Source organism: Nyctereutes procyonoides, unplaced genomic scaffold (assembly GCF_905146905.1).
Source record: "Nyctereutes procyonoides isolate TBG_1078 unplaced genomic scaffold, NYPRO_anot_genome, whole genome shotgun sequence".
NCBI lineage: Eukaryota > Metazoa > Chordata > Mammalia > Carnivora > Canidae > Nyctereutes > Nyctereutes procyonoides.
In genome coordinates, this window is record NW_026575047.1 from 33,223,270 (window position 1) to 33,238,872 (window position 15,603).

Consider the following 15,603-nt stretch of genomic DNA (forward strand, 5'->3'; position numbering starts at 1 on the left):
TCAAATAAATAAATAAAATCTTAAAAAAAGGGGGTCTTTGTAGATGTAATTAGTTAATATGAGGCCATACTGGATTAGGATGGGCCCTAAATCCAATGACAGGTATCCTTACCTGAAGACCATGTGAAGACACAGAGAAACACGCAGGGAACATGGTCATGTGACAACATGGGGGCAGGGATTGAGCTGATTCAAGGACGGTCAAGGATTGCCAAAAGTCGCTGGAAACTGGAAGAGGCAAGGAAAGAGTCTGTCTTTGACATGTTAAAAGGGGGGGGGGGCTTCTAATACCTTGATTTCTGATTTCCAGCCTTTTAAATAGAGAATGAATTTCTATTGCTTTGAGCCACTCAATTTGTGGCAATTACAGTCTCCCTAAGAAAATAATACACCATTAAAAATTGTTTTGGTCCTATTATAAATGACACTTCTTATTTTATTATTATTTTTGAGAGGTAGTTAGGTTGAGTTTTTATTTTTAAAATTCCAGTGTAAATAATATACAGTGTTATACTAGTTTCAGGTGTACAATATAACGATTCAACAATTCTGTACATTTCGCTGTACTCATCACAGTTAATGTGCTTTCAGTCCCCTTCATGTAATTCACCCATCCTGCCACCCACGGCCCCTCTGGCACCTACTAGTTTGTTGTCTATAGTTAAGAGGCTGAGGGTTTTTTTGTTTGTTTGTTTATCTCCTTTTTCCTTTGTTCATTTGTTTTGTTTTGTTTCTTAAATTCCACATATGAGAGAAATCTTATGGTATTTGTCTTTCTCTGACTGACATTTCATTTAACATTAAACCTTCTAGGTTCACCCATCTTGTTGCAAATGACAAGATTTCATTCTTTTTTTTTTTAATGTCCCTGTCCTATTCCATTGAATAGATATACCACATCTTCTTTATCCATTCACTTATGGATGGACTCAATAACACCATTATTTATTTATTTATTTATTTATTTATTTATTTATTTTTAAAAGAGTTTATTTATCTTTTTAAAAATTTTATTCATGAGAGACACACAGAGAGGGAGTCAGAGACACAGGTAGAGGGAGAAGCAGGCTCCATGCAGGGAGCCCGATGTGGGACTCCATCCGGTGTCTCCAGGATCACACTCCGGGCTGAAGGCGGCACTAAACCTCTGAGCCACCTGGGCTGCCCAATGACACCTTTTAGAAAATATATTTTCTCTTCTTGCTGAGTAGAAACACCACTGACTTCTTTCTTTCCTTTTTTTTTTTAAAATTTTATTTATTTATTCATGAGAGACACAGAGAGAGAGGCAGAGACATAGCCAGAGGGAGAAGCAGGCTCCCTGAGGGGCCAATGTGAATTTGATCCCAGGATCCGGGGATCACTTGATCCAGAAGGAAACGCTCAACCACTGAGCCACCCAGGTGCCCTACGCTACTGACTTTCATGTATTGATTTTGTTTTTAGAAACCATACTAAACTCTACTACTAACAGTGATGATTTACCTTTAGATTCTTTCAAATCTACGATGTTTTAAAAAACTATCACTGGGGGCAGCCTGGGTGGCTCAGCTATTTAGCGCTGCCTTTAGCCCTGGGCCTGATCCTGGGAACCCCGGATCAAGTCCTGTGTCGGGATCCCTGCGTGGAGCCTGCTTCTCCCTCTGCCTGTGTCCCTGCCTCTCTCTTTCTCTCTGTGTGTCTCTCATGAATAAATAAATAAAATCTTTAAAAAAAAACTATCACTGGAATAGAACAGTAATAGTTGTGATCATTTAAGAAACCTGTCCAGCCTGGGTGGCTCAGCGGTTGAGCGTTGATCATGCACCTACCTTTGGCTCAGGGCATGATCCTGGGGTCCTGGAATCGAGTCCCACATCGGGCTTCCTGCAGGAGCCTGCTTCTTCCTCTGCCTGTGTCTCTGCCTCTCTCTCTGTCTCTCATGAATAAAATAAATAAAATCTTAAAAAAAAAGAAACATGTCCACAATTCATTTGCTCCTTCTCTTGTCATAGTTCTGCTCCCCGCTGAGTCATAGGCGGAGACCACACTGGGGGAGTTGCCTCACAAGGTCATCTTTCTTTGTACAAATAAGATGAGGAGAAATAATCTCCAGAGCACTGACTCCCTATTACTGCTTGGGATGAGTATTCAGATGGGATTTTAATATTATAACAAAGTCGAGGTAACTGTAGGGCACTTCTGGAACTTTCTGATTCATCTGAGCAGCTGTCTTCCTCAAATGTGTCTTCTTCTGTCCCAGCAGTCTGTTAGCTTGTTTCTAAAGGGTAAGATTGACAGCTAGGCAGAAGCTTCTACTAGAAGTTTCCTGAGTTTGGGGGGGCAGGCTGGTGACAGAACTTGATTACCCTCCCCAGAGTGTGGACAGACTTGCTGCTAACCAGCAGAATACTGTAGAAGTGATGGTGTAGCACCTTGAACAGTGAACATCTTTGAGCTGTAAAAGGACCACAGCTTTCATCTCTGCTTCTCTGTCTTGGAGCACACAGTACATCTGGCCTCCAGGTGCCATCGGAGGCCATAGACAAGAGTGAGGACACAGTGCCCAACTGAGCCCATTTAGTCCCTCCTGGTCTTGGTCTCCAGGAGGAGCTACTCAGAGAGGCTCTTACTTGTCTATTATCTTCCCAGGCCACACATGACATATGCTTTAGGAAGGGCACCCTTCCAGGGGCAGGGCCACTTTGGAAGCCTGTTTCCTGCCTCTGCAGATGCGGGGCTCATCAGGTCCTTCGGAGGCTGAACAACCACTGGATTTAGCACACCCTGCTTGGAATTTCTTTGCCAATATAATTTCCTCAAAATCCCTAGATGTTTTATTTATATTCAGCCAGTTCCAATGTACATGTAATTACAGCACATTACAGAAATCTTGTCAAGACTAGTTTTTTGTTAACTGATCCCCATGCTCTGTCCTTCCCCTACTATCTCACTGATGCCCATGTGGAACAAGTGGCTTTGATAAGAGGGTGACAGTAGTAATCTGGTCTTTGCTGCTTGAATGGCACCTGCTATCTGGGGAAGAACCTTTAAAGAGCATACTTGAGGGACACCTGGGTGGCTCAGCGGTTGAGCGTCTGCCTTCGGCTCAGGTCATAGTCCTTGGGTCCTGGGATCGAGTCCTGCATCAGGCTCCCCACAGGGAGCCTGCTTCTCCCTCTGCCTATGTCTCTGCCTCTCTCTGTGTATCTCTCATTAATAAATAAAGTCTTAAAAAAATAACATGCTTGAGAGAGACCTTGGGGTCTCAGGCTTGTCTCATCTCTAAGATGGCTTCTTCTCAAGCCATCTCTCTTTTTTAAAATTTAAAATTTAAAAAAATTAAAATTTAATTTGTATATATAAATTCTCTCCCTAATATACACACATCTATCTCAGGACTCTCAGATCAAGAGTCACATGCTCCACCCACTGAGCCAGCCATGGCCATCTATAGCCATTTCTCACAATAGTTTCAGTTTGGGTTGCAGAAACTCTTGCCATTTTCAACCCCAAATGACCAGTAGTGATGGCCTCTCACATCTCCTTCATAGAAGCTATTGTAGAAAGCATAGTTGACAACCTCCAGCTGCTACTTCTTTGGCTCTGTTGTAATGGTCATGCCAAGGCCATGGCCATCTGCCCTCAGGCTACATTCAGAACTAAATTTACCGTGCTCATCACCCCATCTGTCCCATTGATGAACCAAGTAGAAATCAGCCTAGGGCATGATTCTAAGGACAAGTTTCCTATAATGTTCTCCACCCCCAAATCCTCTTTTGGTCCTGTAGGAACTGGTGGGCCATTGCCTGCTACCTGCCCTCCAGCCCAACCTTGCTCCTTGCTGGGCTATCCCCAGAGAATTGTGCCAAATGGTCCTCAGGTCCATGAAGGGTAAGCTGCCGGTTTCTTCATGTTCCTCGTGCCTCGGTCAGGAGTGGGGGCCGGCCTTTCCCCTGGCCATTGCTATACCACTTGTCCTCATTCTTGTCTAAAGCGGCATTCCTTTAGCGTACGTGCCACTCATCACCCTCTGTTCCCCCCCACCACCCTTGGAAGACTGTCATCTTCCAACCCTCCTTCCACATCGGATCACCCTCATTCCTTGTACACTTTGGCACCCAGCTCCTGGCTTTCCTTTCCACCCCATGTCCTGCCATCATCTTGGATGAGTTCCATGGCCATCCCGTACTGGGGGCCCCAGGCCCCCGGTCTCCCCACAGCTGATGAGCTCCTCGATGTCCCTTGGCCACTTGTTCCCAAGGGTGACTTAGGGCTTGTTATTACCCCAATACAATAATTGTATTGTATTGCTCAGTACTTGCTCAGCCCTCCTCCTTCCTGACCATGCCCCAACCTCCTAGGTGACATTTGCACTATAGTCACCAGCACCTTTGCTTTTTAACCTCACTGACCCCTCAATGTGCTTTAACAGCTAGTTTCTCTTGTAGCTCTCCTCCTTTTCATTTCCCCACCTATCCCTTCAGTGTATACCATCCATTGCTGTGACGATATCCTCCTCAAAACTCTGTTTCCACCTTCTTTCCTTTCCCCTCACTTTACCCCTCTGTCAAAAACACAGCTCTGAATCAGTTGCATGCTGCTAGGGACCGCCACCAACAAGGGTGCAGGAAAGCCCAGGGCTTGGGGGAGTCTAGTTGCAGCTGCTACAGGTGGTAAAGAAATGTTCTTTGAAGATGCAAAGAATATGGGTGAGTTTGGGAATAAGAGATTGGAGGATTTTTGTGAATCATGGAGTTTGAAGGAAGGAGGAATGGGCATGTAAACATGACAAAGGAACTGCAGAGCATTATGGGCATCAGAAAAGGTTTGGACAAAGGAACTGCAGAGCATTATGGGCATCAAAATAGAATTGACTAGGTGAAGCTCTCACCTATCTTGGGCAGCACTGAAGGAAGCCCTGGATGGATTTATTTATCTGGTCACAGTGCTAACCAGGTAACCATGTTTATCTCTTGCCTGGAAGAGGAAAGATTTCAGGACCAGGGACTTGAATTTGGGCTCTTTCACCTTGGAGTTGTTTGAGGGCAGAAGAAAGTGAACAGCTACAAATGAATGAGTGAGAAAGATAATTGTTTGCAGATGAAAGCCCCGAGCAAGTGGGAGGGATGTGAAAACAAGTGAGCCTCTAGGACTAGGGAGAAGGAAGGACAACTCTTGCATCAAACCAAAGGAGAGGAAGAAAAGGTTAAAGTACGAGCATCAGTCACCTTAGTGTGGCTCATATGACCATTACAATCCCCAAATCTCGGGGGCTTAAAACAACTAAGTTCTTCCTTGTTCATGCTATGTGTTCATCATAAGTTGGCAGGGCAACTACACGTATCAAAGGAACATAGGCTGACGACTAACCACTACTTTTTTTTTTTTAAGATTTTATTCATTTATGAGAGAGAGAGAGAGAGAGAGAGAGAGAGAGAGAGAGAGATCCAGGCAGATGGAGAAGCAGGCTCCATGCAAGGAGCCCAATGTGGGACTCGACCCCAGGACTCCAGGATCACGTCCTGAGCTGAAGGCAGGCACCAAACTGCTGAGCCACCCAGGGATCCCCCAACCACCATGTTGAATGCTGTTATGCCAGTCCTTGTGCCACAGAGGAGACAACTCTGGAGGGTCTCTTGTTGGGAGATTCTGGCTTGGATACAACATGTGCTACTTTCCCTCACAAGATACTGGCTAGAAATAGTCTCTCATTCTCCCTCTCTGCAGCCCCCTGCCCCTGCCCTCCACTCACCACAAGGGGTCTAGAAGTTCAATCCTACTAATGGCCCCTAAGCATTCTGCTCCAGATGAGCTTTAGTTCTGGAAGTCACGCAGAACACCCATGCAGAAAATAAACTCAGGCCAGTATCTGCCCAAGATCACACAGAGAGCAGTAGCAGGATGACTGGGAGCCAAATCTCCTGTTTCCCAGTCCCCCTCTTTCCATGGCAGCCAGGACTCTAAGGTTTTATCTTCAGTAAGGTTAAGAACTCCTTGGAGTGTCCTCCCTTCATTGAAGTATTTTTTTTTTTAAAGTAACTTTCCACTTTATTTTTTAAATAAGCTCTACACCCAATGTAGGGCTTAAACTCATGATCCTGAGATCCAGAGTTGCATGCTCTACGGACTGAGCCAGCCAGGCGCCCCCGGAGTCATCTTTGTTAGTGCTTGTCCCTAAGTGCTGATTGTATCCTTGGTTATTGTCAGTCCTGGCATGTCTACTGGAATTAAACTTGCTTTCTTCCCCGGGGTCATGTCGGCTGATGAAACATCTAGATGCATAAGCCTCTGTAGGACTGACTACTCTGTTTTCCCAGCCTGATTCTTACCCAGGGTAAGGCGTGAGACCAGCAGATTGTGAACATTCTGCATACTTTGCCTCCATTTCTTATCAGAACTTCTGTTACATAGTATCTTGCCTATCTCCTCTCAGATGCCTTTCCAGGCCTCTATGCTCCCACAAGCCCCATGTTTCTTTAATAGCACACTGGAAACATCTGAACAAAGATAGGTTCCAGCTTAGGTAGGCTATGCAAGGGAGAGAACCTGGCCAAGGACCCCAGCAAGCCTTTCTGCATAGCTGTGACCAAAACTCTGAAGGACAGCCAAGAAAGGGAGAGAGAGCCTGGAGCTCATAAAAGACATACAGATATAGAAGAAAAAGCTCTGGCAACCCTGGTCATACTCAATGATGTGACTGTACAATCCTGTAAGACTGCCTCTCAGAAACATCCTCTGCTTAGAAAATGCAGATTTGATTGTTCCAATCGAAGTCTATCCAGGATAGACCAGGAGCTGGGGACCTTGGAGTTGGTTGCCTACAAGGATAAGGAACTATGTAATTTAGGACGAAAGTTCTCAGACCTCTAAGGATTATCTAACTACCTCACAATTTATAGGACAATAAACAGTGAACACCATGCAGTTACTAGAAAAAAGAACACAGACCTATTAAGTTTAGATAGGGTAAGACTGTCAAACCATATAGATGAAAACACACACACAAAGGACATTCACAGGTTATACAGTCTGCTACCATCTATGTAAAAACAAAAAGGAACTCAAATTTCCAACACAAGGTTGGAGAGTTACATATGTATATGCTCAAACATGCATATTTGGAAGGGTATACAATGTACTGGTAAATGGTTGTTTTCCTAGAAGACAACTGGGAAGACGGGGACAGCAACAGGTCACTTTTTTAGCTTTTGAATTTTGTGCCATTCGTATTACTCATTTTAGTTTTTATTTTTTTAAGTTTTTTTTTTTTTTTAAAGATTTTATTTATTCACGAGAAACACACACACACAGAGGCAGAGACATAGAGAGAAGCAGGGTCCATGCAGGGAACCCGATGTGGGACTTGATCCTGTGACTCCAGGATTACACCCTGGGCCAAAGGCAGACGCTTAACTGCTGAACCACCCAGGTGTCCCCATATTACTCATTTTAAAAGTTAACTAGCCAAATGCAATGTGGTATCCTGAAACAGAAAAACAGGCATTACTGGAAAACTGGTGAAATCAGAAGTCTGTAGTTTACTTAGTATTGCACCAATGTTATTTTCCTAGTCTTAGCAAATTACAAGTTTAAACTTTTTTGGTGGCTGTTGTTTCCTGGTTCCTAATTTCATCCTACCCACTTATGATGAAGACCCATTCAATTTGGAACTTCTGGCATTTTCTCAGTTCCTTGAGCCTGGATGTCTGTTCTTCTCTTCGGTTTCTCAGCAGTACATCTTTCAAAGCCAAGTTCCCCAGTTATCTGCTCTGAAGTGCTTCTTTACTCTTCCAGAGACAGGACATGTAGCTTGGGACACATGGTTTCCTACTGTTTTACACTTACTGGTTGGGCTTCCCAGGAAGCAGAAAAACATTTAACAGTCAGTGCAGGTTGTTTATTAGGGCTTAGGCACCATGGGAGGCCTGTTAGACTAGGCAGAGAAGCAGCCCTAGAAACAGCCTCAGCAGACCCCACAGGCAGCTCACACAGAGATGCTCTTCAAAGTCGTCCCAGCTTGTAGCAAGAGGCAAAGTGCCCTTGGATCCCTAGTCTGTTAGTCCTTGGATATGGGCCACCCAGGAAAGGGGGCATGACCTCAGCTAAGGCTACTCTTAAGCAGAGGCGCTTCTGGAGGGCTGACCAGCTACACGCCATCTGTCAGCAACACTTCTAGCAGCTGGGGAGTAAGTGCATCATATCTGAAGGTGCTGGGAGTGGTGTGGTCCACACCCCCCCTTACCATAGCATTCCCTAATGTGAGGGCTAATGTTCCAGTTTTTTAGGTTAGGCGACTGGAAGTACTATGGCCTGTCTGAAGGCAATGGCCCCAGGCCACAGGATTACAAGAGGTTCCTTCCTACACTAAAAACTGAGTCTGCCCTTTTTGGATCAACATGTAGATACTAGCATGCAGAGATAAATCTTCCCCATGACCAGAGGCTGAGAGCATCAAAAACTAGAAGAAATTCATCCTCCATTTGGTAATGATGACAATCAATGAGAAAGATTTTGAGAGAAATAAAACTTTAGTCAATAACTTTTTAGGTCCTTTGTCTTTTCAAGCAAATGAATACTTTTATTAACATTTTTTTTTTTTTTAATTACACATGGTAGGGTTTTGACCTCAAATGCTTTGTCAGGTCTGCTACTCAAACGAACTTATAGCAGGACGACCTATCAGCCTCAAAAATACCTAGTCCCTGTCCAGTTTAGGGTCCAATGCAGACAGTCCTCCTTTCTTTTCCCAGCCAGCCCCTCAAGAGCCTTTGCAAATATCTCTTCCATTGTGAATCCCCTGAAATGCATCAGAATATTACATCAACTTGTACAAAAACCAAGATCTTGTCTATTCTAGGTTCCATATCAAATAAAACTGAGTTGGGTTGTCCAAATAAACTGACCAGACAGGTTACATCAGATAGTGCGCGCCACATAAAATTTAAATTTTGAACAAAATACATCTTTTCTCCTTTGGTCTCACACAGAAATTAAAGTCCGGAAAATACAGATACTATTATTATCCTCCACACCTCCTTTCGACTCCTCAGTCCTAACCAGGTCAACCCCATTCACATTCCCAGTTGAAGTCTGGTCCCTTCTTCTTCAGCTTCTTGAGCAGTTGCTGCGCGAAGGAATCTTCCAGAAGTAAGCAGCTCCTTCAGCACCTCCAGAGCTGGAAGACTCCAACTCTTGAGTCTCATGTGACACAGACTCAAAGGTCCAGGGAGCTATATCAAGTCACACAAGAAAGCACAAAGCACCTCAAAACCTAGAAATCACCAAAGCCCAAGAACAAACATCACTGCTGCAAGAGCTTACAATCTCGGCCCTAATTCTCATGTGAGAGCATCTTCCAAATAAAAGTTACTTTCCCAAACAAAAACATTTAACAGTCAAAACTTATTTTGAGGTCACCAACCACAGACCATAGCAAAAACGTAGTGTAAGTGAGGACAGAGTGTGGGGTGGGGTGGGGGGTGGGGGAGGTGGGGGAAGAGAGAGAGAGAAAACAAAAGGCTCTCTGGTTTCAGCTTCTCAAGGATGTCAGCCAATCTCCCATCAGTTGACCAGAATCCGTTGGCTGTAAACCTAAAGCACAGTTCGGGAGTAGAGGGGAGAAGGCCGTCATTAAAGAGGTTAATTCTGAAAAAGAAAACCAAACGAATCAAAACCCCTCACCAACTCAAACATGCAGGACGCCCCCCCCCCACCCACTCCGATCTTCCGGCAAACCCCGAAACGGCCCAATAGCCGCTCCCCTCGGCTGGTCCTCTCTCCTCGCCGTGGCTCGGCGGCCCCGGCGTGACTCTGCCTCCCTCAAGGCCTGCACAGGTGGCTCTGCAGGGCACCGCGGCTCCCGGGTGCAACCGGACACACTCCGGCCGCCCTGCTCACACGCAGGGTACAACCGCAGCGCGCCGCGGCCTCCGCTCCCCCCGCGCCGGCCTCCCTCCCGCCTTACCGCCCTCCGCCTTCAGGACGACTCGCTTCGCTCTATCCGCCGCACCAGCTCCACCAGCATCTCTGCCATCTTCGCGATCTCCTTGGCCTTCTCGTCCGCCTTCTCGCCCCTCTTGGCCGCTCTGCCGTCCACCGCGTCGCCGGGATTCTGCAGGTGATTCAGGGCGCTCTCCTCCGAGGCCTCCACCTGCGTTTTTATCTGGATGAGCATATTGTCCATCTCCCACAGCTTGCTCCTGTTGCGCATGTAGGCTCGGCCGTGCTCCCGGGTGAGGGCGGCGATGTCCTCCCGCATCTCGTTGATGACCGGCAGCAGGAACTGCTCGAAATCCTCCTCGGGCTCCAGCACTTCCACCTCCTCCGGCTCCGCCAGCTCGACGATGTCCAAGGGCCGCATCCTCTCTGCCTCTCCGGAACCGCGCTTACCGACGTCTGCTGCGGAGAGAAAATGGAGACTCGCTAGGCTTACCGACAGAGTTCCAGAAAATCCTTTAAAACTTTTACCCTTTTTAAACTTTTTTCGCTTCACAGGAGCCGCGGAAACGAGCGACTTACGAGGAGAGGAGCCGCGAACAAAATGGAGTCCCAGCCGTCAACCAGCGCCCTGCGCGTTGCGGCCCCTTTCGCGACACGGCCGTGCCTCTTTACGGTCACGCCGCTCGTGGAGCCAGGCGCGGGCGCGCGCACGTCGACGGAGGATGGGCGGAGCAACCACGCCCCGCGGCCGCGAGCGCGCACGTACTGGCGCGCACTGTGCTTGATTTGCGCTTGCCGCTTTCCCCGAGGTCGCGCCCCTGCGCTGCCCTCCTTTTGGGGTGAGCCCTCCTGGGCGCGCCCTCCTCTTGGAGGGCTTCTGGAGCACTCAGTTATATATTTTTAAGGCTTAAACGCGCCCTTCCTGCAATAAACAAAGATAGAAAGGCCGTGGCATCCCCAGACTAACTCCCATAGCCCCTTGTGTTTTAGTAGGGCGGCCAAACCCTTCTGAGCTGTCAGGAAAGTGCATTTTTCCGTCATCTTCGGCTTCCAGTCGGAAATGCCTGCGTGTGTTTTCACCAGGCGGGACCCCCCACGCTCCAGGGTACCAGGCTCCTTCTGCTACCTTCATCCCGAGGCTCCGCCAGACCCAAAGCTCAGGGGGATGTGAGGAGGGTTCTCTTGGCTAGCCTTTGCAGGTGTCACCACCGGTCGAGGGTCCTCTGGGGTCTGTGTCCCTGAAGCCCTGGGCGCAGCTTGGCACGTGCTAGTAAACTCGCTTTAAGGGGCGCCTGGGTGGCTCAGTGGTTGAGCATCTGCCTTCATCTGGGTGGTGGTCGGGGGGGTCATGGCATCAAGTCCTGCATTGAGCTTGTCCAAGGGCGCCTGCTTCTCCCTCTGCATATGTCTCTGCCTCTTTCTCTGTGTCTCTCATGAATAAATAAACAAAACCTTTTTTTTAAAACCCTACTAAACGATTTTGAGAAATGATAATTTTCTAGCCTGTGGATGGGGTCATAAAACAGGAGTTAAAACTTGAGGAATCCAGCTTGCACAAGTGCGGAGCCTTTGGCTTTTGTTTTGCACAAATCTTAGTTGTGACTATGGTAAGAGTTAAGGGGGAAAAGAAACAATAGTCATGAAAATGCTTTGTAAATACCAAATATATACACATGTAAGGTCCTTATATTTTAGATATTTGTCAGATTCCTTATCTTTTGTTGCTTTACTAGAAATCCAACTTTTGGGCTTCCTCAGTATATCAGAGGCAGCTAGCTCATCAGTTTTTTTTAAAGATTTTATTTATTTATTTATTTGCGAGAGAGAGAGAGAGAGAGAGAGAGAGAGAGAGAGAGAGAGAGGCAAAGACATAGGCAGAGGGAGAAGCAGGCTCCAGGCAGGGAGCCTGATGTAGGACTCCGTCCCTGGACCACAGGATCACCACCTGAGCTGAAGGCAGATGCTCAACCGCTGAGCCACCCAAGCATCCTTCATAAGTGTTTTTGTATGCATAAAAATATATAGCTCCAACAACAACAAGGGATACCACTGCACCCTTGTTAAAAAAAAAAATAACCCAATCCAGAAAACTGACAGCACCAAATGCTAGTGGGGATGTGATGTGAAGCAACAGGAACTCTCATTCCTTGCTAGTACAAATGCAAAATGGTACACAGTCACCATGAAAGACAGTTTGGCAGTTTCTTATAAAACTAAGCATACTCTTTCTATATGGTCCAGCAATTGTGCTCCTTGGTATTTCTCCAAACGACTTGAAAACTGACACCTGCACAAAAACTTGCACACAGATGTTTATGGCAGCTCTATTCATACTTGCCCAAACCTAGAAGGATTTAAGCTGTCCTTTATTAGTTTTTTTCCTTTATTAGTTTTTAAAAATGATTTTATTTATTTATTTCAGTGACAGAGCATGAGAGAAAGTACAAGTAGAGGAGAGAGGAAGAAGCCGACACCCTGCTGAGCAGGGAGCCCCAGGTGGGGCCAGATCTCAGGACCCCAGGATCATGACCTGAGCCAAAGTCAGCCACTTAACAGACTAAGCCATCCAGTGCCCCTTAAAGTGTCCTTTAAGAGGTGAATGGAAAAATAAACTGTGGTAATCCAGACAGCGAAGCATTATTTGGCCTTGTGAAATTGAATAAGGGAAAACCTCATTAAAACCTGAATCAGGTTCTGCAGGGTGAGCTCTCATGGTCTCCTTGTCAATAGCAAATCCAACAGGAAGAGGCACAAGAAACCTTGCAGGTGGATCTACTTAACCTACTACTACTGTCCTTGGCAGGAGGAAGAAGGGCTTACCTCTTCCCCTAGCAACAGTCCAGCCAATAAGAAGCCACTACACTTCAAACTGCGGTTTACTCCAGTGGATTTCCTGTTTACAACAGCCCTCCTAACTCCCCCTTTCCTCTATAAAAAAGTGTTCTTCTTTTTTACTGTGGGTGCTCACCTATGGTTTTGCCACAGGTTTCTTGTCCTGGGTTGTAATTCTCTGCTGGTCCCGAGTGAACCCATTTTCTGCTGGTAAAATAACTGGTAGTGTTATTTTCAAGGTTAACAAGGCTCTTTTTTCAGATATCAGCGTGAGTGTCTGCTCTCACCTCCTTAGGATCTTTGACCATTTGCTAAATGAATGAAATGAGAAGTTAATAGTGCTTTTCATATTTTCTATAACCTTGTTAATGTGTTGTCCGTTTGACCTACCAATGATGTCTTTATGTTGATGGATTTAACTTCTTGTAATTCTGTCACTTTTTTGCACACACATATACACATGCAGATATTTTATTCACTTGCACAAAGGTTAGAATCCTCATATAATTCTTATCAATAGAAGTTTCAGGAAGGTTCCCCTCCGCCCCCAAGTCTGCTTGGCTATTTTTTTCTTTCTCTTTTGTTTTATTAAAGTACTATTTTTCACAGATTCTCATTGCAACTTGTTTTCACATTTAAATTTTCTGAAATTGTGCTGCATCTTTCATTTGCTTCGATTTTTAAAGAAGATTTTATTTATTTATTCATGAGAGACACGCAGAGAGAGGCAGAGACAGAGGCAGTGGGAGAAGCAGGCTCCCTGCAGGGAGCCTAATGTGGGACTTGATCCCAGGACCCCAGGACCATTACTTGAGCCAAAGGCAGATGCTCAGCCACTGAGGCACCCGGGTGCCCCCATTTGCTATGATTTTAAAAAAATTGATTCACATTTTAATTGTATTCACATTTTTAGCATTACCTAAAAGAAGGATAAATCTTAAAAATTGATGGCTTCTTAGATTTGACATAATTCCTTATCATTTCAAAATCTTTTTTTAGAAATTTATTTTTATTGGTGTTCAATATGCCAACATATAGAATAACACCCAGTGCTCATCCCATCAAGTGCCCCCCCCTCAGTGCCTGTCACCCAGTCACCCCTACCCTCATTTCAAAATCTTAATATGATTTTGCTGCTTGCTCAGTTATCTGTTTTCTATAGTATCTGATCCTGTATGTACCTTGCTTTCGAACAGGATGTTCTCACCTGAGGGTGATTTGTCCCCCAGCGTATATTTGGCAATGTCTGGAGGCATTTTTGACTGGCACGGCTTGTGGGGGAAGGGCTGTTATTGGCGTGTAGTGGATAGAATCCAGGGATGTTCTTAGCATTGCCTGGCTAATTTTGATAGTCTTTTGTTTCTTGCCTTTTTTTTTTTTCCTTCAGTCACCTTCCATTTCTTTAAATATTTCATAAAAAGTCATTTTATATTTTATACATGATAATTCCAATATCAGTTGCTTTTTGTTTCTGTGACTCATTCATGGTGTTTTGTTCCTCTGTGTATGTGTGTATAATATTTGACTGAACTTAATTTGGGGGGAATCCTAACAGGTTTGGTTGAGAAAGCTACTCCAGCAGGGATTTGTGGTTATTTCTGTTGGGCACAAACCTCCAAATCTGGTTGAGGGGAATCTCATAATTACAAATTCTCAGAATTCTTGTTTCAAATTTATATTTATATTTTTGTTAGTTGTTTTCACCTATAACCATAATATATAACTAGTACCTTTGCACAGATTGGACGACTTTCAATGGCATGATTGCTTCAACTCCTCCAAGACCTAGTCTCCCATCCCCCACATTTCTGCTATTGGTAGCTCTGGATTTGATCTTTGCTCATGCATTTGGTTTTAGTATTCATTTCCCTCCTGGCCACCTTTGGGGATTTCTCTTACATTCTTGCAACCTCAGCAATGCATTTAAAGGAAAGTTTGTTGTAATCTCTGCAGCCTTTGGGTGTGGCGGAAGAGCATTTTAGAATGTTCTATCCACCATAACTTCAGAAGCAGATGGCCTCCCTCTGCACCCCATTGCATGCTTGGCTGAGAAGCCAGAGGATATCAGTACTTTCAGGATACTGGAGCCCCACCTCTCCTGGGGCATTAAGGGAGAAGGTACTCCAGGAACCCTAAGCTGTTTGCACTTCGAGGACCTGGAGACCAGCCAGCTCCACCTTATCCCCTTTCCAAGTGGAAGCTGGTAGGATTGGGTAATGAAACTAATGGGATGGAGGCTTATGGCCCTCTCTTCTCCCTCCTGGTGGAGTACCTAGCATATTTGACACTCAGAAGGGATAACTTTTTTTAATTTACATTTTTTATTTAAATTAAATTTGCCAACATATAGTGTAACACCCAGTGTTCATCCCATCAAGTGCCCTCCTTAGTGGCCATCACCCAGTTATCCCATCCCCCCACCTACCTCCCCTTCTGCAACCGTTTGTTTGTTTCCCAGGGTGAGGAAACTCTCATGGTTTGTCTTCCTCTCTAATTTTTCCCACTCAGTTCCCCTCCTTTCCCTTGTAATCCTTTTCAGGAGGGATATTTTTTTAAATTTATTTTTTTATTGGTGTTCAATTTGCCAACATATAGAATAACACCCAGTGCTCATCCCATCAAGTGCCCCCCTGAGTACCCATCACGTAGTCACCCCCACCCCCCGCCCACCTCCCTTTCTAACACCCCTTGTTCGTTTCCCAGAGTTAGGAGTCTCTCATGTTCTGTCTCCCTCTTTGATATTTCCCACTCACATGTTCTCCTTTCCCCTTTATTGCCTTTCACTATTTTTTATATTCCCCAAGTGAATGAGACCATATAATGTTTGTCCTTCTCCGATTGACTTACTTC

General features: G+C 45.4%; 1 protein-coding gene across 1 annotated transcript; it reads right to left on the minus strand.

The window, feature by feature from the left end:
• Positions 1 to 8,533: 8,533 nt before the first annotated feature.
• MRFAP1 (Morf4 family associated protein 1) lies at positions 8,534 to 10,592 on the minus strand. The gene is made up of 3 exons (XM_055326472.1): positions 10,501 to 10,592; positions 9,947 to 10,380; positions 8,534 to 9,573 (listed from the first exon to the last, which is right to left on the minus strand). Exon 2 carries the CDS (start codon positions 10,340 to 10,342, stop codon positions 9,959 to 9,961), a length of 384 nt encoding a protein of 127 aa, XP_055182447.1. The 5' UTR covers positions 10,343 to 10,380; positions 10,501 to 10,592; the 3' UTR covers positions 8,534 to 9,573; positions 9,947 to 9,958.
• Between the last annotated feature and the right edge of the window lie 5,011 nt (positions 10,593 to 15,603).

Excerpts from the sequence above, each read along its gene's own strand:
- MRFAP1 (XM_055326472.1), bottom strand. The coding sequence starts at position 10,342 with ATGCGGCCCTTGGACATCGTCGAGCTGGCGGAGCCGGAGGAGGTGGAA.